General features: G+C 42.5%; 1 protein-coding gene across 1 annotated transcript in view; it reads left to right on the forward strand.

The window, feature by feature from the left end:
- LOC120018462 (protein furry homolog) overlaps positions 1 to 25,974 on the forward strand; it is a 193,272-nt gene that overhangs the window by 14,280 nt on the left and 153,018 nt on the right. The window contains exons 2-3 of the mRNA XM_038961684.1: positions 12,990 to 13,189; positions 25,141 to 25,194. Coding sequence (XP_038817612.1) covers positions 12,990 to 13,189; positions 25,141 to 25,194 — 254 coding nt within the window. The remainder of the gene's footprint in view (positions 1 to 12,989; positions 13,190 to 25,140; positions 25,195 to 25,974) is intronic.

Raw genomic sequence — 25,974 nt, forward strand, 5'->3', positions numbered from 1 at the left:
AGAGTTGTTGCTCTGTCCACATCTCTGAGATTGTCATGCTAATGATATCCAGAAAGAACAAAACCCTGTCCTCAAACATTTACATCGAAAGGTGAAAAGTTATGGGCAAAGACACAAAACATCCACATTAAATTGAATATTTTTCTTGATCAAATAACATGGAAAACAACAACTTTTTGTGCAGTATTATTCATTTACCATCCTTACGGTTTAAGAATCCCCATGTATACTCACACTATATGCAAGTATTTGTGTGTTTTCTTAAAATTGCGTTAAACAAAGGAGTCACAAAATCTGCAGACAATTTAACGTCATCCTACATTTACATTAAGTGGTAATGTAAATGTAGGATGACGTTAAATTGTCTGCAGATTTTGTGACTCTTTTGTTTAACGCAATTTTAAGAAAACACACAAATACTTGCATATAGTGTGAGTATACATGGGGATTCTTAAACCGTTTATAAGCCCCTCCATGGTTCTACAAACCTAGAGGACTGTCCATTTGCTGAGAGGATAGTAGTTAAAGAGAAGACCGTGGTTCGCTAACTTTAGCTTTGGCTATACAGCACTAGGCTAATTTTGCTTTAGTTGGCTGGCTGAGCCTGACTGAGACTGCTGTTTACACTCTGCTGCTTTGCCCTGTGCCTCATACTCTAGTGGGAGGGAGGGAATGGGAGGAAGGGAGGGAGGGGGGAAAGGGGAGGGCTGACGTGTCAGTATAGTGTGTACCCCAGGATAAATATAGTCACACAACTATGCCACCGTAGCATGTTAGCCCTCGTCATTCCAATGGGCCGTGGCTAACAAATTCCTGCCTGACCTTCACTCTTGGAAGGTACTGGTTGATCACAAGGCAGCACACAGCCACAGAGGCAGGCTGGAACTGACTGGGAGATATAGGAAGAGATTTGTGTGGATCAGCAAACAAACCCAGCCTTTTAAACACACCTGTCTCTACAGACCCACTCTGGGTCAGTTCACCATGGAGCGTACACCCAGGAGCACAGACAGAAAATCAACAGAGTCCAGGGACAGACAGACGGAAGGACATTAGAGGATTTGTAGCGTGTGTTTGTCAGACTTTTACAACCCTGGCCACTCTCCCTCCCTTCCCCACCATGGACGGCACGGCTGTGTGCTGGAGCAAGGCTAGTGTCATCAGCTTCATCAAGGGCCTGGGTAGGTGCTGGGCTGGGTAGGTGCTGGACTGGGCTTGGTAGGTGCTAAGTTAGTTCTGGGCTTGGCTGGGTAGGTGTTAGACTGGGCTGGTTAGGTGCTGAGCTAGCCTGAGCTGGGTAGGTGCTGGATAGGTGCTGGGCTGGGTAGGGGCATGGCTCCGCTTAGTATGTGCTGAACTGTATAGGTGCTGAACTGTATAGGTGCTGGGTTGGGTAAGTGCTGGGCTGGGTAGGGCGCATGCTGGGTAGGTGCTGGGCTGTAGGGGCCTGGGAAGGGGCTGAGCTCAGTTGGGCTGGATAGGGGTATGGGAAGGTGTTAGGTTGTGCTGGGGTGGGTTGGGTAGGAGCCTGAGAAGGTGATTGGGGTTGGTAGGTGTATGGTAAGGTGTTGGGATGGGTTGGGCACAGCCAGTTTAGGTGCTTGGTTGTGGTGGCTAGAGACCAGCGTACGGCACTTGGCTTTGGTGGGCATGAGGATGAGAGTGTACTGTAAGCCGTGCCAGATAGGCACACATGCTGGGCATTCCTGGCAGATAAAAAGTACATATAAGAATGCGCCATGTGGTTGATTAAAGCAGAGGCATGGACGACACTTCTACTGCTGCCAGCCCCACTCTCTGGCCCCTTCCGACGCGCCGCTTGCTGCAATACTGTAACATATATTTCAGAAAGAAAATATTTACCATGTAGACTAAAACAAAAAGTAATAATAAAAAGTAACACAATAAGAATAACAATAACGAGGCTATGTACAGAGGGCACCGGTACCGAGTCAGTGTGCGGGGGTACAGGCTAGTTGAGGTAATCTGTACATGTAGGTGGGGATGAAGTGACTATGCATAGGTAACAAACAAACAGTGAGTAGCAGCAGTGTACAAAGGGGGGTCAATGTAAATTGTTCGGTGGCGATTTTATGAATTGTTCAGCAGTCTTATGGCTTGGGGGTAGAAGCTGTTGAGGAGCCTTTTGGTCCTAGACTTGGCACTCCAGTACCACTTGCCGTGCGGTAGCAGAGAAAATAGTCTATAACTTGGGTGACTGGAGTCTCTGACAATTTTATGGGCTTTCCTCTGACACAGCCTATTATATAGGTTCTACATGGCAGGAAGCTTGGCCCCAGTGATGTACTGGGCCGTTCGTACTACCCTCAGTAGTGCCTTACGGTCAGATGCCGAGCAGTTGCCATACCATGCGGTGATGCAATCGGTCAGGATGCTCTCGATGGTGCAGCTGTAGAACCTTTTGAGGATCTGGGGACCCATGCCATATCTTTTCAGTAAACGGTTTTGTTGTGCCCTCTTCATGACTGTCTTGGTATGTTTGGACCATGATAGTTCCTTGGTGATGTGGACACCAAGGAACTTGAAACTCTCGATCCGCTCCACTACAGCCCCGTCGATGTTAATGGGGGCCTGTTCGGCCCGCCGTTTTCCTTTAGTTCACGATCAGCTCCTTAGTCTTGCTCACATTGAGGGAGAGGTTGTTGTCCTGGGACCACACTGCCAGTTCTCTGATCACCTCCCTATAGGCTGTCTCATCGTTGTCGGTGATCAGGCCTATCACTGTTGTGTCGTCAGCAAATTTAATGATGGTGTTGGAGTCGTGTTTGGCCACACAGTCGTGGGTGAACAGGGAATACAGGAGGGGACTAAGTACACACCTCTGAGGAGCCCCAGTGTTAAGGATCAGCGTGGCAGACGTGTTGTTGCCTACTTTTACCACCTTGGGGCGGCCCGTCAGGAAGTCCAGGATCCAGTTGCAGAGGGAGGTGTTTAGTCCCAGAGTCCTTAGCTTAGTGATGAGCTTTGTGGGCACTATGGTGTTGAACGCTGAGCTAGAGTAAATAAACAGCATTCTCACATAGGTGTTCTTTTTGTCCAGGTGGGAAAGAGCAGTGTGGAGTGCGATTGAGATTGCATCATCTGTAGATCTGTTGGGGCGGTATGCAAATTGGGGTGGGTCTAGGGTGTCTGGGAGGATGCTGTTGATGTGAGCCATAACCTGCCTTTCAAAGCACTTCATTTAGGCAGGTTACCTTCGCTTCTTTGGGCACAGGGCCTAGGGTGGTTTGCTTGAAACATGTAGGTATTACATACTCGGTCAGGGAGAGGTTGAAAATGTCAGTGAAGACACTTGACAGTGGGTTCGCGCATGCTTTGAGTACACATCCTGGTAATCCGTCTGGCCCAGCGACTTTGTAAATGTTGACCTGTTTAAAGGTTTTGTTCACATCGGCTACCGAGAGTGTTATCACACAGTCATCCAGAACAGCTGGTGCTCTCGTGCATGCTTCAGTGTTGCTTCCCCCGAAGCGATCATAAAAGGCATTTAGCTCGTCTGGTAGGCTCGCGTCACTGGGCAGCTCGCGTCTGGGTTTCCCTTTGTATTCCGTAATAGGTTTCAAGCCCTGCCACATTCGACGAGCGTCAGAGCCAGTGTAGTAGGATTCAATCTTAATCCTGTATTGACGCTTTGCTTGTTTGATGGTTAATCTGAGGGCATAGCGGGATTTCTTATAGGCGTCCAGATTAGTGTCCCACTCCTTGAATTTTGGTTGGGTCGGGGTGTGACTAGGGTGGATCATCTAGGTGTTTGTGTGTCTATGTTGGCCTGTTATGGTTCCCAATCAGAGGCACAGTTATTTTACTGCTGCTCTTTAATGATGTTATTTTTCTTTTTTTCTTTCTTCTTTTTTATTTTTTACTTCCACTTGTTTTTTACTTAACACTTATCTTCCTTAACTGCTTAAAACTGCTTTGTTGGGCTTTTAAGCATTTCACCTGTTGTATTCGGCGCATGTGACAAATACAATTTGATTTGATTTCTTGGGGACCTTCAATGCTGCAGAAGTGTTTTGGTACCCTTCCTGCAGATCTGTGACTCAACACAATCCTGTCTCAGAGCTCAACGGACAAAAGCTTATATAGACAGGTTTTGTGCCTTTCCAAATCATGTCCAATCTGTCAATCACAACATTCTTATTGGCAGACTCAACAGCCTTTGTTTCTCAAATGATTGCCTCGCTTGGTTCACCAACTACTTCTCTGATATTCAGTGTGTCAAATCGGAGGGCCTGTTGACCTCTGGCAGTCTCTATGGGGGTGCCACAGGGTTCAATTCTCAGGCCGACTCTCTTCTCTGTATACATCAATGATGTCGTTCTCGCTGCTGATGATTCTTAGATCCACCTCTACGCAGACGACACCATTCTGTATACCTCTGGCCCTTCTTTGGACACTGTGTTAACTAACCTCCAGATGAGTTTCAATGCCATACAACTCTCCTTCCCTGGCCTCCAACTGCTCTTAAATTCAAGTAAAACTAAATGCATGCTCTTCAACCGTTTGCTGCACGCACCTGCCCGCCCGTCCAGCATCACTACTCTGGACGGTTCTGACTTAGAATATGTGGACAACTACAAATACTTAGGTGTCTGGTTAGACTGTAAACTATCCTTCCAGACTCACATTTAAACATCTCCAATCCAAAATTAAATCTAAAATCGGCTTATTATTTCGCAACAAAGCATCCTTCACTCTCGTAAAACTGACCATCCTACCGATCCTCGACTTCGGCGATGTCATTTACAAAATAGCCTCCAACACTCTACTCAACAAATTGGATGCAGTCTATCACAGTGCCATCCGTTTTGTCACCAAAGCCCCATACACTACCCACCACTGCGACCTGTATGCTCTCGTTGGCTGGCCCTCGCTTCATACTCATCGCCAAACCCACTGGCTCCAGGTCATCTACAAGTCTCTGCTAGGTAAAGCCCCGCCTTATCTCAGCTCATTGGTTACCAAAACAGCACCCATGCGTAGCACCCACCAGCAGGTATATCTCACTGGTCACCCCCAAAGCCAATTCTTCCTTTGGCCACCTCTCCTTCCAGTTCTCTGCTGCCAATGACTGGAACGAACTGCAATAATCTATGAAGCTGGAGACACTTACCTCTCTCACTAGCTTTAAGGTGCCAGACCAGCTCACAGATCACTGCACCTGTACGTAGCTCATCCGTATATAGCCCATCCAATCTACCTCATCCCCATACTGTATTTATTTATTTATATTGCTCCTTTGCACCCCAGTATCTCTACTTGCACATTCATCTTCTGCACACCCTACCATTCTAGTGTTTAATTGCTATATTGTAATTACTTCACCACCATTGCCTTTTTATTGCCTATACAGATTTTTCTACTGTATTATTGATTGTATGTTTGTTTATTCCATGTGTAACTCTGTGTTGTTGTATGTGTCGAACTGCTTTGCTTTATCTTGGCCAGGTCGCAGTTGCAAATGAGAACTTGTTCTCAACTAGCCTACCTAGTTAAATAAAGGTGAATTAAAAAATATATATATATCTACCTCCTGTCATTTCATAACTGTGTCAATAAAGTGTCAAAATACCCCCCAAATATCTTACAAAATATGTGTGCAAGTCAGTTCAATGATTTGTTAATTTAATTTTCCCAAAATAATGTAAATCCAGCTTAATATGTTGCTCAAAATGTAAGTATATTTCATGAAGAGAGATACCATAGTGATTGAACTCAATGTCAGTCTTTGGTTTTAAACTCCTTGCATTTTCTATCTCAACACGTGACTCTGTTTTTAGAGGATTGTGGGTAATTCAAAATTTTTAGACGACTTTATGATTCTTTCACACAATGTTTCTTTCATATGCATGTTTGAAGAAATCAAAGTATATTTCTATATTGCTATTAATCTTGTTGTGCAATGAGGTGCAATGATTCATGATGAACAAATATCAAAACCGTTAGAGAAATTGATGTTCAATGAGGACAGCACCCATTCCACACATTCATGATTGCCAATGGATTTTAGGGATGAGAAAGAGGGAAGTGGGTAATTGTAAATGGTGGTGAGAAGTGAGGACTAAATGGAGAAAAGGTTGGTGAAGCAATGGCTGTGCTGGAATGTGGACAATATTGGTAATCCTACGAGAACACAAACTCTCACATCTTTCACAGCAAAAAGCAAGGGAGTCCGAGGGATGACTGGAGGAGCAATGGAGGAAGTGGAAGTGTTGAGCGATTCTCTTGGCATGAGTACAGTTGGTGAGAATGAGTGGACGATTGTGAAGAAGGGTGGAGTAAAAAGGGCTAAAGTTGGAAAGGAACAGCAGTTTATGGTTGGAGTGCGATTCGAGGAGAGCAAGGATGTTTTTTGGGTGACCCGTTTGCGGTCTCGAAGATGGTGAAGGATGAATTGGGTTAAGTGGAATTGGTCAGAGTGACCATGAACAGTATGATGTTGTTTTCGTGTGTATCAAAAGCGCAAAAGGAGAACGCTCTGTGGCTCTGCTCGATGTCGACGTATGTTGTTGAAAACTATGATTTTCAGAGTAGGGCACCGGTTAAAGGTGTCATCTCTGATGTCTCGTTGGACATAGAGCCTGTGTGGTTTAGGGATAACATCCGGGAGTGGTAGACTCACGTCGCTTGAATTGAATGATAGACGGAAAGAAGGAGCAAAGCCTATTGGTTTTACTGTTTGATGAAGTGTTTCACCCAACTTATGTAAAACTTGGATATGTGAGATATGAGGTCGCTGCAGTGTCACAATTATAGAAAAGTTTTGACACGTCGCAAGTGTTTGTCGAAGGAAGAAAATGTAGCAGTTGAAGAGTCAGATGTAGCATGTTGTTGTAATTGTGATGGAATCACATTCCTGAGTTCCCGGAGTACCCTGTACAGATGAAGGAGGTCACAGTAGCTAGGATCAGGGCCATCCAGCAGTTATTCTATGTGGAAGCAGAGAAAATAGCTGAAGGAGTGAGTAGAGATGAGATTGTAGTGAATGTCCCACAGTCTCCAGTGAAGGCCATGCAGGAGAAGGATCCCAACACACAATAAAGTGATTTTGATTAGTGTTTCTTGGTTTTGGTAATTAGTATGAATTTGTTCATCCAAACCATTATATATATATTATTTTTTTTACTATCCCGTACAGTATGTGGCGGCAATACACCATATGAGTGCCAATAAACCTTAAAGAAGAAGATGATTGTCAATGGATGGCACAACATTAAGGGGAAAAGCTACAGAAGATGATGGAGGGAAGATTGACGGTAAGTTGGTGGACAGGGAAAAAAAAGGAGGAAAGTGGAACATATGAGTAAATATGGAGTGGGGGAATGCTCAACCCTTCTAGAAGATCTGATGAAGGGGAAGATGGTGGACAAGAAAAAAAGGAGAAAAGTGGAACATGTTTTGAGTGAATATGGGAAGGTGGATCACACAGAACTTTTGCAAAACAGTTGGTGAGGATGAATTAACTGCGATGGCATGTGCCGTGATGACCGCCGAGAAGAAGCTGAGTGCAGAGGGAAGTGGTGTGGTGAGGAAGGTTGGAGTCGAGTGCAAAAAGACGGACACATGCTCCAGTAGCTTAGAGATGGAACCTGACGAGAGTGAGGATGAAGTACCTGCGGGGGCAGGTGCAGTGAGGACCACTGAGTTTGAGCCTCATCCCGATGATGACAAGAATGAATCTGGCCCAGTGGGAGTGAGATTTATTGGAAAGAATGGATCCTTGTATTCTGGCTGGGTGGAGAAGAGGTTGGGGACTGTTGAGTCGGTGAAAGTAACTCGAAGTCGACTCGTGATGATGTAATGTGTTTCTTCCATCCAGAAAAGTGCCCCGGGTGCTCCGGACCACTCGACTAGGGACAAGAACTGTGACTTGCTTTGCTCATCGGAGCAGGGCGCCATTGAAAGGAGTGATAACGGGGGTGGCATTAAGTGTTTGGGAGGATCAGCTGAAATAGAACTCAGACCCGGTGGAGAGCGTGGTGAAACGGAGAAGACATTGTCTGTCCTGCTGAGTTTTGATGCAGAGTCTTTCCCCGACAAGGTCAAGTTAGGATGTTCAGTTATTCCATGAGAGCTTTTGTTGCAGCAGTGTGTAGGAGGGAGATTCCTAGATGTGTGAAGGAGGGCATGAGACGAAGGAATGTGTAATATCGGTAGAGAAAGTCGTGTCTGTTAGTTCCGGGGGTGCCCATGGGGCTGGAGATTGGAGGTGTCTAGTGAGAGAAAGGCCGGTTGAGGTTGCCAGGGTCGGAGTAGTACTGACAGTGTCGTATGCTGAAGCAGTAAAGAGAGTGGTAGAGGAAGATGGGTACACGGTGAGAGATCCTGAGAGGATTCCTGTGAGTAAGTAGAGACCTATAGAGAGTGATGGGAATAATATGTGCTTCAGTAAGATGGGTTTCATAGCATTCATAGCCATGTTTGTCAACTGTACTGCAGAAATGGAAGGTCAAAGGAAATAGAGGTTGTGGTGGCAGCTGCAGAGAAGTTCTTGGGATTGCGAGGTTTTACTGCAGAAGAGTTCCGGGGGGTGTTGAGTGGTAATGTTTTGTCCTTCCAGACCGTTGGCCTGGAGTAAGAATAGATAGGGTTACATAGTGGAATGGGGTGGTGTTTTTTTGTTGTTGTGAGGGCAGATTTTTTTTCCTTCTTCCCAGTTTTGTATTACTATAATGGATTGTACATTAGGTGGCGGAAATACACCAATAGGTGTAGTCTGTCCTTAAACCTAGAAGAAGACGAAGAAGAACATTGTCAATGGAAGAGGCAAGTGCAGAATCCTCAGTTCTTGCAGTTCAACCTCCAATTACTGCTGATGGTTTGAACACTGTGCTTGACAATGCCTGCCAAATAACATATAATGGCAAATTATCTAATACATAGAACAATGTTAAACATTTAGACACTTCTGAAAATGTGATCTAATTCTGCACTAGACAGGATGAAAAACATAATAATGTTGTTTAGAAGCTTAGAGAGAGGAAATGACACCAAAAGAGAAGGTATCTAATTCTGCACTAAACAGGACTTGAATCACCAAAATAGTGTTTTCAACCTTTTCTGTTAATACTCCCAGTCCCTGGCAAGGTGCTGCACAATATTTGATTAAGTGGTGTTCCAACACACCATGTAATGTTTCAAAACGTCTCAGGATGATGTGGTTCAATATTTAAGATTAAGGTTCCATCTCCTTCAAGTTGGTGGCAGCTCAGTTGCCACTAGATTTTGTGTTACAACAGTGTAATGCATGTTTCTGAGGGTGTATTCTGTGGTTGAAATCGTACTTTATCTCAGAGTGAGAGTGTTACAAAGTAGCAAAAGCACATTGAGGTCAACGTTGGGATCAAGGTTGAGATAATGTTGTGTGGTGATTTTGTGTTTTCTGGGAGTCCTCATCAGCCTTAGGCCATGGAGAAGGCTTTTGTTGCCAACTAGAGTGTCTGGGATTTGATATGTGACTCTGATCTGCTTTAATGGCCCCTGATACTAACAGTAAAGACTGTGTAGTAAGGCTGCCACTGATGACCTGCTAGCTGTCCATTCTTATCTATCACACATACAGGCACGCATATATACATACACACACACACACACACACACACACACACACACACACACACACACACACACACACACACACACACACACACACACACACACACACACACACACACACACACACACACACACACACACACACACACACACACACACACACACACAATACACACACAATTTTAACCAGCAGATGTACCCCAGTTCACTGACCTAGAAGTATAATTCTGGGTTGAGGTAATCCATGCTAAGGGAACATTTCACACACCTATTAGTCGTTAGCACACGGCTCTTTGGCTATTTCTAGCAACATTTTCTGGTTATGGGGAGTTGAAGTGAAACAGTGAAACTGTGAGGTAAAGTCAAACGAATGTGTCAGTTGTTTATGTGTTTTATGGGCCGGGCCAGGCCGTCAGTGATTAAACTCAGGCCTGTATCACAGCGTTGGCTGAATGACGGTCACATGCAAGGGATTTCTTTCCTCAAAGGGCAATGACATCTTGAATAGCAGATGAAAACACCAGCTGCTAGCAGCTAGCCAGGGTGTTTTAATTTCCCTAGCCAGCCACAGACAAGGTCAGATCAGCTGGCTAATGCAGTGGAGCATTGGGAGAGAAATGCTCCAGGTTGTTATCCTCTCCTCTACTATCTGCTGGAGGAATTTTCTCCATGTCGGGAACTTTAAATAAAACTTTTCAAAACCAGAAAGTGGAGGCACAGAATCAAATATTAAATTCTGCAGCAAATGCATGGCTTGCCTTCCCACGGTACCCAGTGGGCAAAATTTGGCATATAATGTATAGATATCTTTTTCATGACAACATCAAAATGTACTGCGAACGACGTCATATTTTGGTTATTATCTTGTCAGTTACAACTAGATAAAGATGTATTTTTCTTGTTTCTGAAAAGACATTAATGCAAAAATACTAGCGAAACGCATAGCATTACCAAGTATTGTTCATCCTGATCAGACAGGTTTTTTACATGGACTATACATTGGAGATAATATATGACAACTGCTAGAAATAATAGAACAACATGAAACATCTAAGAAGCCAGGCCTAGTATTTCTAGCAGATTTTGAAAAGGCCTTTGATAAAGTAAGACTGGATTATATTTATAAATTCATGTAATTTTTTATTTCAGTGAGTCTCTTATAAAATGGGTAAAGGTATTGTATAGTAACACCAGGTGTAAAATAGTAAATAGAGGCTACTTCTCAGAGAGTTTTGAATTGTCAAGAGTAGTTAAACAAGGGTGTCCACTGTCACCATATCTATTTGTTATGGTCATCGAAATGCTAGCTGTTAAAGTCAGATCAAATAAAAAATTAGAGGATTAGAAATCCAAGGCTGAAAAACAAGTTTTATTTTACGTCCGCAAGCTAGATCCCTGCAATGTCTCATTGAAGATATGGATCACTTTTCTGGACTCTCTGTACTTAAACCTAGTTATGATAAGTGTACAATATAGAAATAGAAAACTAGTCAAATTAGACAGGATCCTGCAACCATGGAGATGTAAATATCTGTCTTGATGGAAAAATTACACTGATTAACTCCTTAGTCATATCTCAGTTTACTCACTAACTTATGCCGCTGCCTACTCCTGATGATTCGTTTTTCAAATCTTGCCTGGATGCTAAACCAGACAAGATAAAGTGTGCCTGTCTATGTAATGAATATGAACCGGGTAGGTTGAGATTATGACATATAAAATCACTAAACCTCTCTCTAAAAGCTTCACTTGTACAAACATTTTACTTGAACCCTAAATGGTTCTCAAGTAGATTACTAAGAAAAGCTCATCCATTGTTTAAAAAGTGCCTTTGTGCAGATTGCAATGTCTCATTTTCGATTGATTGAAAATGAAACCTTTTTCAAGGTATCTCTCTTTTTCAAACAAGCATTGGTTACAATTTCAATTTCATCCCCCCTGAAAAGACATAACAAATATTATGGTTGAACTCAAATGTGCTTGTTCATAAAATATCTGTATTTATGGGAAAGATGTTTGAAAAGGGTATTTTGTTTATAAATGATATTGTAAATTGGAATGGTAGAGTTATGTCTTTCATTGAGTTATCAGAATTGTATGGGAAGGTCTCCCCAATCCAAGATGACAACCAATTGATTACAGCAATACCCCAAAATGGAGGAGGAGGGTGACAGGGGGAGGAGGTAGGGAACTGGTTTGTCTGCCCAACATAAAGGGTCAAAATTGGCGAATGAATAAAAAAAGCATTAATAAGAAAGTATACCAGTTTCATTTGAGGACCAGGATGTTAACAGCTGTGCCAAACAGATTGCAAAATAGTTGGGAAGAGATTTTTGATGTACCGATTCCATGGTACATCAAAAATGAGTTGAGTTGAGTTGATATATAAAACGAAGCAAGACTTTGTGTATTTCAGAAAGAATTTTTGTCACCAACAAGATGTTAAATATTTGGGGCATACAATCATCGCAGCTCTGCAGATTTTGTTGTGAGGATACAGAATCAATAGACGATTTGTTTTGGTATTGCCCTCAGCCTGTTTCTGGTCTCAGGTTCAGTAATGGCTGAAAAAGCATAACATTAATCTAAAATTGACCATAGAAATAGCATTGTTGAGAGATCTGGAGAGACCTGGTCAGTCAATTACTAATATACTAATACTCTTAGTAAAAGTATTAGGTGCAGGTGTTTGTACGCGCGTAAACATGCATATACAGACACTAGCATTTAAACGCACACACGTGCACATACACAGACACACACACATACTGTACATACACACATGTAAATACTGCCATACACTCAAACGTATTCAGTTGGGCTTGCTGTTATGATTTTTGTTGTCCTTGTTGTCTTTTGTTTTTGCAATGTTTTCTGTTTAAATTAGTTTTTCTCTTTCGTCATTTTGTTGGTTGTTGGTGCATTGGGGGGACGGTGACTTGAGGGGGGTCTTGTGAATGTAATTACTTTATTAGGATTTTTTTTTTGGGGGGGGGGGTCTGTGGGGGGGGTCTTGGATGGTTGAGGGGCAGCTCTCGGGGAACTGTGGGGGGGACTTCGAGGGCTTGTGGCATGGCGGTTGGTAGCTTGGGCCATTGGCATTGACCCTGGTTGCTTCTGTGGGTCGCTCTGGATGGGAGTCTGTTAGATGACTGAATGTAACGTAAATGTTGAGTGGCTTCACTGCAAGTACTGTAGAATGTATGCTTTAATATTCAATAAAAAAAAAAAATAACATAAAAGAAGATAACAAAACATCCTGATTCATCCAGTATACAACCTGACTATAACGTCCTAAACGACGGAGTACACTACTAGCAACAGTACGTTGCTGCTCTTACACAATTACAGGTAGAATATGTCACATGTCCGTCATTTCCTAACCCTACCTGTGTGCTGTGGTGTGTCCCCAGCGTCTCCAGTGGGAACCGGATACAGTAAGCCACCCATCCCTCCAGTGCTGAGTCCACAAGGAGACAAGGGTCCTCCAGCCATGATGCCCATTAGCATCGACCCAGAGAGCCGGCCGGGGGAGTATGTCCTCAAGAGCCTGTTCGTAAACTTCACCACGCTGTCCGAGCGCAAGATACGCATCATCATGGCCGAGCCGCTGGTGAGTCAGTATGTTTGCCCTGTATATCTATCTGTTTGTCTGTCCATCCGTCCATCTGTCCATCCGTGTCTGTGTCTGTCTGTGTCCATCTGTCCGTCCGTCTGTCTGTCCATGTGCCACAACTGTAGACCAGGCGTTGTTAAAGCTACAATCTAACTTTGTTGCCTTACAAAGCCGTAGTTGGTTTAAAACTTGTACTTAATGTGGGCAAGACTAAATATACAGTACCAGTCAAAAGTTTGGAAACACCTACTAATTCAAATCAAATCAAATTTTATTTGTCACATGCACCGAATACAACCTTACCGTGAAATGCTTACTTCAAGCCCTTAACCAGCAATGCAGTTCAAGAAATAGTTAATAAAATATTTACTAAATAAATAAAAGTTTTTTTTCAAAACGTTACACAAGAAATGTAAATAACAATAACGAGGCTATATACAGGGGGTACCTGTACCAAGTCAATGTGCGGGGGTGTCAATGTAAATAGCCCGGGTGGCCATTTGATTAGTTCAGTTGTTCAGCAGTCTTATGGCTTGGGGATAGAAGCTTTTAAGGAGCCTTTTGGTCCTAGACTTGGCGCTCCGGTACCGCTTGCTGTGCGGTAGCAGAGAGAACAAGTCTATGACTTGGGTGACTGGAGTCTTTGACAATTTTTTGGACCTTCCTCGGACACTGCCTAGTATATAGGTCCTGGTTATAGTATGGAGGTCCTAGAAAATAGTTTAAAAAAAAAGAAAAACCCTGGAATGAGTAAGTGTGTCCAAACTTTTGACTTCTACTGTATGTTCTCTAATTCTCTCAAAAATGTTTCCGATGGACTTTTTAAAAATGTAATAATTGAATGGTTCTCCCTTCCATTGGGTTCCTATATCTGTGCATTTGGATTGGCAAGGATATAACATTTAAAAAACATACTGAACTTCTTATGGCTGCAAGGGGCAGTATTGAGTAGCCAGTTAAATGGTGCCCATTTCAAACGGCCTCGTACTCAATTCTTGCTCGTACAATATGCATATTATTATTACTATTGGATAGAAAACACTCTCTAGTTTCTAAAACCGTTTGAATTATTTCTCTGAGTGAAACAGAACTCATTCTGCAGCACATTTCCTGACCAGGAAGTGGAATGTCAGAAATCGATGCTCTGTTCAACTTCCTGCCTATACATGGGCATGATACGTAAGAGTCTACGTACACTTCATACACCTTCCCCTGGTTGTCAAGAGGCGGTGAGAGAAGAAATTTCGTGTTTATCTTGGTCTGAGGTGGAATTAAAGCTCTTTGTATGACGTGACCGTCCATTTCCTGTTTCTGGAGCGCGCGAAAGGGGATTTGCCTTCTGTTTAGCTGTCGTTATGGACGACTAACATCTCCGGTTTAGATTTTATTTGATACATGTGACCATATCATCGTAAAGTATGTTTTTTCAATATAGTTTAATCAGATTATTGAAATTTTTTCGGGAGTTTTGCCGTGTTCCGTTCTCTGACTTTGTTGACGTTGGAGAGATCCGTGCCACTTGGCAAGTGCCCATGCTAAATGATGAGGGAAATTTGCCGTTCCAGATCCAAACAACGACTGTTCTGGACAAAGGACACCTTGTCCAACATTCTGACGGAAGATCACCAAAAGTAAGAAACATTTTATGATGCTATTTCTAATATCTGTCGTGCATGTGAACTGGTCGTCGGCGCCCAAGTGTTTCTGGCTATTGTGGCTACGCTAATATAACGCTACATTTTGTTTTCGCTGTAAAACATTTAATAAATCGGAAATATTGTCTGGAATCACAAGATGCCTGTCTTTCAATTGCTGTACACTATGTATTTTTCAGAAATGTTTTATGATGAGTAATTAGGTATTTGACGTTGGTGTCTGTAAATATTATGGCTGCTTTCGGTGCAATTTCTGATTGTAGCTGAAATGTAAACTATGATTTATACCTGAAATATGCAAATTTTTCGAACAAAACATATGCTATACAATAAATATGTTATCAGACTGTCATCTGATGAAGTTGTTTCTTGGTTAGTGGCTATTTATATCTTTATTTGGTCGAATTTGTGATAGCTACTGATGGAGTAAAAAACTGGTGGAGTAAGAAAAGTGGTGTCTTTTGCTAACGTGGTTAGCTAATAGATTTACATATTGTGTCTTCCCTGTAAAACATTTAAAAAATCGGACATGTTGGCTTGATTCACAAGATGTGTACCTTTCATATGCTGTATTGGACTTGTTAATGTGTGAAAGTTAAATATTTAAAAAAAATATCTTTTGAATTTCGCGCCCTGCACTTTGAGCTGGCTGTTGTCATAAGTGTACCGACGTCGGGCTTGCACGCCAAACAGGTTAAAAGCTAAGATTAAGAAATAGATCTTGCCTCTCCCTAAACAGCAGGAAGCAGATTGTACAGTCAACTTTCCAGCCAGTTCTTGACTATAGTGACACCACTTACCAGAATGCAGCAGCCACTACTCTTAAGCCTGTGGACGTCATCTACCATAGTTCTCTTCGCTTTATCACCGGTCACGGTTTTAATACTCATCACTGCATCCTGTATCAAAAGGTTGGCTGGTCCTCATTTCAGTCCCGTAGATCACTTCACTATTCCTCTTTTGTTTACAAAGCTCTACTACTCAAGCTTCCGACTTACGTAACTTCATTGTTGAAGTATAAAAACATGAGTTACCAAACCCGTCCACAGGGTTGGTTAACTCTTGAGGATACTCGAGTCACTACCGAATTAGGTAAATAATGCGCCTCACTGCTGGAACAATTTACAAAACTCATTACAATTGGATGTTCTGGTGCTGCTAGGGCAATTTAAAGTGTTGATTGTGGACCTAGTAGCTGAAGAATGTAACTGCTTTTCTTAAATTTTGTGCTGTATTTTTATTTTACATTGTATTGATTGCTGTTTTGTTTTATATTGTATTCGATTATTGTGTTGCTGTGATCATAATAGTAATTTAAAAAATATAGCAGAGCAGTTTCATGATCCAGGGAGTTCCTCGGTGGCATGGGGGGAAGTGAGGGCATGACCCTAGGTCAGAGGAAGGTCAAGTGCCAAGCCTGGAGACATAGAGAATGTTGCATGCTGGGTAGCACACTGAATGGTTTTAGGGTAATATTGATTTAGATTGTTCAAGTATACAGTGGCTTGCGAAAGTATTCACTCCCTTAGGCATTTTTCCTATTTTGTTCCCTTACAACCTGGAATTAAAATAGATTTTTGGGGGGTTTGTATCATTTGATTTACACAACATGCCAACCACTTTGAAGATGCAAAATATTTTTTATTGTGAAACAAACAAGAAATAAAACTAAAAACTTGAGCGTGTGTAGCAATTACAGCTTCAAGTCTCTTGGGGTATGTCTCTAAAAGCTTGGCACATCTAGCCACTGGGATTTTTGCCCATTCTTCAAGGAAAAACTGCTCCAGCTCCTTCAAGTTGGATTGAGCTCTGGGCTTTGACTAAGTCATTCCAAGACATTTAAATGTTTCCCCTTAAACCACTCGAGTGTTGGTTTAGCAGTATACTTAGGGTCATTGCCCTACTGGAAGGTGAACCTCCGTCCCAGTCTCAAATCTCTGGAAGACTGAAATAGGTTTCCCTCAAGAATTTCCTCATATTTAGCGCCATCCATCATTCCTTCAATTCTGACCAGTTTCCGATGAAAAACATCCCCACAGCATGATGATGCCACCACCATGCTTCACTGTGGGGATAGGGTCCTCGGGGTGATGAGAGGTGTTGGGTTTGCGCCAGACATACCATTTTTCTTGATGGCCAAAAAGCTCAATTTTAGTCTCATCTGACCAGAGTACCTTCTTCCATATGTTTGGGGAGACTCCCACATGCCTTTTGGCGAACACCAAACGTGTTTGCTTATTTTATTCTTTAAGCAATGCCTTTTTTTAGGCCACTCTTCCGTAAAGCCCAGCTCTGTAGAGTGTACGACTTAAAGTGGTCCTATGGACAGATATTCCCATCTCCGCTGTGGCGCTTTGCAGCTCCTTCAGGGTTCACTTTGGTCTCTTTGTTGCCACTCTGATTAATGCCCTCCTTGCCTGGTCCGTGAGTTTTGGTGGGCGGCCCTCTCTTGGCAGGTTTGTTGTGGTGTCATATTCTTTCACATTTTTAAGAATGGATTTAATGGTGCTCTGTGGGATGTTCAAAGTTTCTGATATGTTTTTATAACCCAACCCTGATCTGTACTTCTCCACAACTGTCACGACTTCCGCCGAAGTCGGTCCCTCTCCTTGTTTCTTCGCTAGAAGACGGGTGCTGTTTTCACCCGTGCGTAACTGATTACTGTTTATTGTTGGTCAAGTCTATTGTTACCTTGTGCCTTTATTGTGAGTAAAGTACGTTGCTCACTCATTCTGCTCTCCTGCGCCTGACTTCATGCACCAGCTACACCCACCTTCTGACAACATCTTTGACCCTGACCTGTTTGGAGAGCTCCTTGTACCTTCATGGTGCCGCTTGCTTGGTGGTGCCCCTTGCGTTGTGGTGTCCCTTGCGTTGTGGGGTTGCAGACTCTGGGGCCTTTCAGAACAAGTGTATATATACTGAGATCATGTGACACTTAGATTGCACACAGGTGGACTTTATTTAACTAATTATGTGACTTCATAGCAAAGGGGGTGAATACATATGCACACACCACTTTTCATTTTTTTTTCTATTGAATTTTTTGAAACAAGTAATTTTTTTTGTTTCACTTCACCAATTTGGACAATTTTGTGTATGTCCATTACATGAAATCCAAATAAAAATCAATTTAAATTACAGGTTGTAATGCAACAAAATAGGAAAATCACCAAGGGGGATGAATACTTTTGCAAGGCACTGTATACGTCATGTGTGAATAACATAATCATTGATGTATATACACTGTATGTACATATAACTAGTAATAAAGTGACAGATAGTAAACAGTAGAAGCATCGTTTGTGATGAGTCAAAAAAGTTAGTGCAAAAACGGTCAAAGCAGATAGTCCGGGTAGCTATTTAGTTAACTATTTAACTAACTATTTAGCTGTTTTATGGCCTGGGGGTAAAAGCTGTTCAGGGTCCTGTTGGTTGCAGACCTGGTACATTAGTATCGCTTTCCGTACAGTAGCAGAGAGAACAGTCTATGACTTGGGTGGCTGGTGTAAAGTGTTAGGGCCTTCCTAAAAGTGAAATCTCCTACAGTTTGTCGTGTCATTGGACAACTGACCCTGCCGACTAACATTTCACAACATTGATCCCTCTTATGGAGGGGAAGGACTGGAGCAGGTGGGAGCGACGGTAGCTGCAGGTTCAGGTTTCAGGTTTAGTCAGTGGGGGATCCTGTTACTACAGGATGTTTACCAAGACAAACTCTATGTACATGACCGGTGTTCACATCCCTGACGTGTTCTCTCTTATTAAGAAACTCTTTAAAAAAAAAACTCTGAAGGAAACTCCTAAGAAACTTCTTAACCATCTTTATGTTCAGTAAGTAGACCTATGTCCAGTTAATCAGGACCCATTATAATTATATTTTTCTTAAGACATGTTATTATACTGTATATATAAATCAAAGTTAAGGATTTTGTCAGGTTATCATGCACAAAAAATATATATTAGACCAGTATTCAAAAGAGTAGTAACTTGCAGATAGAAATGTAATGAATAAAATCTGACACAATTTCCTATTCTACATGACAGACGTGTTCTACACCGTACATTTCTATCTTGACGTCTTTAACGTTGCACCCTCCTGAGGGTGTAGGGTAAAGTTGCCCCGAGACGCTGATCTGTGTTCAGTTTGGCATTTTCCCCATTAATGGCTAAGGTTTTTATTTTATTTATCCTTTATTTAACCAGCCAAGTCAGTTGAGAACAAATTATTATTTATAGTGACGGCCTACCCCGGCCAAACCATAACCCGGACGACGCTGGGCCAATTGTGCACCGCCCTATAGGACTCCCAATCACGGCCGGTTGTGATACATACCTGGAATCAAACCAGGGTCTGTAGTGACGCCTCTAGCACTGAGATGCAGTGCCTTAGACCGCTGCGCCACTCAGGAGGTTAGGAATGGGGGAGGGGAAGCTGATCCTAGATCTGTACAGAGGGGAAACTCCACCCTGCACTGACCAGTCACCAACTATACACTGAGATGTATACCACTCCAAAACCCTAGGTGAACTGAGGGAGACCCCATTTACATTTGGTATTAACATGGACTTTCTGTTATCTGTTTCACATTTTAATAGTAGTATAAATTGGGTCTGAAAGTTACCCTTGAATATTTGATCCACATAAAGTATGATGGAAAAAAGGTTTGAAATACTTTTTAAAAAATGAAATTATGATCAGAAAGACTAATTCAACTGCATCTTTCATTGAATCAGATGGCTCATTTATTGCAAAACCTTTTGATTTTGCCAATTACTTTAATGACTATTTCATTGTCAATGTAAGCAAATTTAGCAAGCATACAATACCTAATAATGAAGAGAAAGTGTTGTAATTTTACATTTTGTAAAGTTAGTGTGGGTGAGGTGGATACATTATTGTTGTCCAGCAATAATGAGAAACCACCTGGTATTGGTAACTTAGATGAAAAGCTACTGAATATGGTAGCGGACTATATTGCCACTCCTATTGTCATATCTTTAATCTGAGTCTGGAGAAAAATGTTTGTCCTCAGACCTGGAGGGAAGCCAAAGTCATTCCGCTACCCATGAATGGTAAGCACTCTTTACTGGTTCTTACAACCAACCAATCAGCTTGCTGCCGACTCTTAGCAAACTTTTGGGAAAATAGTGTATGACTATATACAAAGCTATTTCTCTGTAAACAAATGAACAACAGACTTTCAGCATGCTTATAGAGAATGGCACTCAACATGCACTGACACAAATGACTGATGATTGGTTGAAAGAAATGGATAATAAGAAGATTGTGGGAGCTGTACTGTTTGACCTCAGTGCAGCCTTTGACATTATTGACCATAACCCGTTGTTGAAATTGGCTTTTCAACCTCTGCCATATAGGTGATTCAGAGTTATTTATCTAATAGAACACAGAGGGTTTTGTTTAATGGAAGCTTCTCTATTGTTAAACATGTAAAGTGTAGCGTACCGCATGGCCTGTGTGTACATGTATGCTAATGATTCAACCCTGCAGTATACATGTCAGCAACCACAGTTAGTCAAATCAATCCCTAAGTTCTAGTCCTCAGCTGAATCTGGTATTGAATTGTGTGGCTGTTGAGCAAGTTGAGGAGACTAAATTACTTGGTGTTACCTTAGAATGTCAACTGTCATGGTCAAAACATATTGATTTAAGGGTTGTAAAGATGGGGAGAGGTCTGCTCTGCTCTGTTGACACCACACGCCACAAAGCAAGTCCTACAGGCTCTAGTTTGATCTTATCTTGATTATGGTCCAGTCATATGGTCAGGTGCTGCAAAGAGGGACTTAATTAAGCTGCAGCTGACCCAGAACAGAGAAGCACGTTTTGCTCTTCACTGTTACCAGAGGGCTAAAATCAATACTAGACCGACTGCATCGCTTCTTGTTTTTATAAGGAACATTAATGTGTTGAATGTTGTAAATTGTTTGCATAGTCGACTGCACTGACACACACATTATCCCACCAGACATGCCAGCAGTGGTCTTTTCACAGTCCACAGGTCCAGAAGAAATTCAAGGAAACATACAGTATTAAACAGAGCCATGATTGCATGGAACTCCATTCCGTATAGTGCACGTGAACAACAAACCGGGTTTCAAAAAGCAAATTAAGAAACACCTCACGGCACAACGGCTCTCCCCCACGTGACCTACTTTTTGTGTGAATGTACTGTCAAGTATGTATAACTGATAGATGCACACACAAACACACACTCTCTAACACACACTCTACACGCACCCACACATTATTTGTCTTTAGTTGTATTCTTTCTTTCATTACATTTGTGTGTATTTATTTATTAAAATGTTCATGTATAGTGCATTCGGACAAGTATTCAGACCTCTTGACTTTTTCCACATTTTGTTACGTTACAGCCTTATTCTAAAATGGTGGTGGCAGAATCATGCTGTGGAGATGTTTTTCACCAGCAGGGACTGGGAGACAAGTCAGGATCGAGGGAACGATGAATGGAGCAAAGTTCCTGAAAGATCTTTGCAGAAAACCTGCTCCAGAGCGATCAGGACCTCAGACTGGGGCGAAGGTTCACCTTCCAACAGCACTACAACGCTAAGCACACAGCCAAGAGAACGCAGGAGTGGCTTCGGGACAAGTCTCTGAATGTCTTTGAGTCACCCAGTCAGAGTCCGGACTTGAGCCCGATGTGCTGTGCATGACGTTCCTTAACAAACATGACAGAGCTTGAGAGGATCTGCAGAGAAGAATGGGAGAAACTCCCCATATACAGGTGGACCAAGCTTGTAGCGTCATACCCAAGAAGAATCGAGGCTGTAATCGCTGCCAAACTAATGAAACCAACCTTTCTCTGCACTAACAACAAGCACAGCCACCACATCAAACATGCACTTGAAACTTTGCAACAAATTACTGTAGAATGTATAACTACTGAAAATGTACGTTACAGCCTTATTCTAAAATGTATTAAATACATGTTTTAACTCGTCAATCTACACACAATACTCCATAATGACAAAGCAAAAACAGGTTTTTGGAATTTTTTGTAAATAAACAACAGAAATACCTTATTTACATAAGTATTCAGACCCTTTGCTATGAGACTCGAAATTGAGCTCAGGTGCATCCTGTTTCACCTATATATCTATATAAGCTCCCACAGTTGACATTGCATGTCAGTGCCAAAACCAAGCCATGAGGTCGAAGGAATTATCCGTAGAGCTCCGAGACAGGATTGTGTCTAGGCACAGATCTGGAGAAGGGTACCAAAAAATTTCTGCAGCATTAAAGGTCCCCAAGAACACAGTGGACTCCATCATTCTTAAATGGAAGAAGTTTGGAACCACCAAGACTCTTCCTGTAGCTGGCCGCCCGGCTAAACTCAGCAATCGGAGGAGAAGGGCCTTGGTCAGGGAGGTGACCAATAACTCAATGGTCACTTTGACAGCGCTCCAGAGTTCTTCTGTGGAGACTGGAGAACCTTCCAGAAGGACAACCATTTCTGCAGCACTCCACCAATCAAGAATTTATGGTAGAGTTGCACGACGAAAGCCACTCGTCAGTAAAAGGGACATAACAGCCCGCTTCGAGTTTTCCAAAAGGCAAAGGACTCTCAGACCATGAGAAACAAGATTCTCTGGTCTGATGAAACCAAGATTGAACTCTTTGGCCTGAATGTCAAGCTTCATGTCTGGAGGAAACCTGGCACCATTTTTCAGCAGCAGGGACAGGGAGACTAGTCAGGATCGAGGCAAAGATGAACTGAGCAAAGTACAGCGATATCCTTGATGAAATTCTGCTCCAGAGTGCTCAGGACCTCAGACTGGGGCGAAGGTTCACCTTCCAACAGGACTATTGGTTAGCCAATGACAAACCCCCGATACTGTATGTCCTCTTCCTATACATACACTGCTCTTAGAGTGATTACGTCCATGCAGGAAATTGGATCATTATAACCGCTTGATTATTATAACCTCATTCACTACAAGTGGAATGCGCTGTTTATCATTTTAGCTTAAGGGTTTAAATGTCATGTAATGTTATGGACTACAGCGGCAGTATATCGCCATAGCAATGTAAATGAGTAGTATTGAATGTGATGATCTGTGTCTCCACATTGCTACTGTTTGAGAATAATAGTGTTGGATTAACCCTCCACCAACGCCTTGAACTCCATCTAGATTAAAAGTGCATGAAAGTCTTTCATCAATTATGCACTGAAAACAAGACTTAAATATCACTTAATAATGCACGAGTCAACACCTACTGTAAAAGGTTGTCTGAATGAACAGAGGACCAGTCCCTTTTGAATGTATCTGTGTCTGCGTCCCAAATTTCACCTGATTCCCTATGTAGTGTACTACTTTTGACCAGGACTCATAATATAGGAAATAGGGACACACAAGTTGTGTGTCACAGGCTAGGCTGCCTGTCCTGCTTCTATAGGAAGGTCTGTAATGCTTTACTTAAAACCTGCAGGTAGAATGCATTATGATGTGGTTATAATGCATTGTACAACTTGTAATTAGCATGTACAACCCCTTATAATTTCTTATTATAATCTCATAATGGTCCTGATGAATTTACAACCGTTGAGTCAGTTTGAAAGTTCCTGCATAGAGACATAACATACAGAATCATTACAATAACAATGAATAAAGCATAATACCTGCAGGCTTTAAGTGAAGACTTACCGGATTGCTTGTTGACTTCTCGATCAGTTATCTCCCCACCCTACTCACAGTCACAGTCAAACACTTACAACTGTTAGCTTTGGGTGGAAACATCAATACATGGCTTCTGTGCTGTTCTGTCTGACCAAATAGGACACTTAACACCCTGATACACCTTGAAGGCCATAATCAGCACTGTCCGGCTGTGTAAAATGCTGATGCACTGATTCTGCTTTCACAAAGACAGAAAGAACTACATTTTTTATTGATTTAATCTTTATTTTGACAGGGAGTCAATGCTGAGACCAAGGTCTCTTTTCCAGATGAGCCCTGGTTTGCACAACAATACAAATCAAAATGTAATATACACATTAAACTACATGTTATTATACATGAAAAGCAAAACACAATAATAAAAAACAGTCACATTCTCCCTGTAAAAAGGTCCCCTAACAGCCGTCTGAAATGCCCTAGCGGCACCAATTCTTCCAATCTTAAAGTGCATTGGAGATTACTCCACACATAAGGTGTACCCAACTCTGTGGAGATTGAAGGGATGTCCAGAGTTAGCCATCCCTGAGACCGGATCTGATGCAGTGCCTCATATGTCTATAAGTTAACAATGAAGTGATGTAGGCAGACGTTTACGCAGGAGAGTATAAACTTGACTCTTGAGATTTCAATCACTCCAATGTTTTCTAGATTCAGACTGTATGTAGCTACATGAACAATCTAAGAGTATGGCTGGAATCATTGGAATGTACCAACGTGAAGTGAAGAACACTGGCACAGAGTTAAGACAAAAGGCCTCCCCAGGGGTCATGAGAGGTAGGCCGGTCCTGGGGCCTCATAGAATTTGCCTAGTTTTATACGTGCGTACCTTCAGTTCTTAAAACGAAGGGAAATGCATGCTAAAAAAGGTACCGTCTATGCATTAAACACAAGCGTGTGTAAATCACTTCATAAGTATGTTTCATACATTTGCAACGGAAAAGAAATGACCCATTTAGGTTTTTACATCGAGGTCAAGATGCGTCATTTACAACCTTGGTGTGTGGAAGACATTATTGGCATACGACATCAACGCACAGCACGCACTATTTATGGTCAAATCTGAGCGCAAGACTATTTTGACAAATAAATGAGACCCCCAAGGCGCTAACTAGGTGACTGGCATTATGGGCATTATCCAGCTGAGTAAAGACTGATGCGGCACGTCATTAATGTCCCATCTCTCCTGTCTGTCTGACAGAAGCTGCCCAGACCTCCAACTGACTGATGTCTTTTCTCATTAACTCTGGGGCTGCATCCCAAATGGCACACTATTCTCTATATAAACCCTGTGGTTCTTGGTCTAAAGTAGTGGACTACATAGGGATTAGGAAGTAGTGCACTGTATAGGAAATAGGGTTCCACTTGGAACCTACCCTGGGTTATATAATGACCATACATCAACTGATCATAACTCCCCTTTCCAAAAATACCCACAACGTCCAACACTAGGTCCTGATATGAGAAATGGAGAGAATTAGGAGAGGAAGCTCTTTAGAGCTTTGGTGTGTCACTTTTTTGTTTTTGAATTCATTTATTTTTTAATATTATTTTTCTGTTGTGTTTTCACAGGAGAAACCCTTGATCAAGTCTTTGCAGAGGGGTGAGGATCCTCAGTTTGACCAGGTAAGAACTGTTACTCTCTAATGGACAGAAAAATCAGTGAGGCAGGGTTGTGGTCGCTGAGCTCAAGCGAATACATTTTAGCTCCTGGAGCCAAAGCACGTTTTCAGGTCTCAGAAAAGGTTACTCAACAAATGATACACAAGCTTGTTGTATTGAGCAGTCAGTCCATCATCACTGTTAATGCTTGTTGGCTGGGTAGTGCTTAACTCAACCTTCCCCACTGGGTCTCTCCAAATCTGTGGTTCTCTAGGTGCCTGTATAGTAGAAGGTGTGTGTGTGTGTGTGTGTGTGTGTGTGTGTGTGTGTGTGTGTGTGTGTGTGTGTGTGTGTGTGTGTGTGTGTGTGTGTGTGTGTGTGTGTGTGTGTGTGTGTGTGTGTGTGTGTGTGTGTGTGTGTGTGTGTGTGTGTGTGTGTGTGTGTGTGTGCACACGTTTGTGTGTTTGTGTTCCTATGTGCATGTGTTTCCGGGTGCCTAAGGCTTGATGCCATTCAACAGTGTACAGAGGCAGGATTCTTCTCCTGTTCGTGCTGAATGAAGGCCCGCTGTATTCCCCTGGTCTCACCAGACTCCCCTCCCTTTCCGTGTGCTTGTATCCAGGTCCAAGCCGGCCCGCCTTTCCTTCCTTCCTTCCCTCTCCTCCCTGGAGAGATGTATGCCACCCCATGGGCACCTCAACTCCTAGTCTCCTAGGACCCTGTCTCCCATCTCTCTCTCTCTCTTCTCCATTGTTCTTCTGTCCCTTCTCCATTCTCTCTCTTCTCCACTCGTCTCCTCTTTCC

This window comes from Salvelinus namaycush, chromosome 23 (assembly GCF_016432855.1).
Source record: "Salvelinus namaycush isolate Seneca chromosome 23, SaNama_1.0, whole genome shotgun sequence".
NCBI classification, from domain to species: domain Eukaryota; kingdom Metazoa; phylum Chordata; class Actinopteri; order Salmoniformes; family Salmonidae; genus Salvelinus; species Salvelinus namaycush.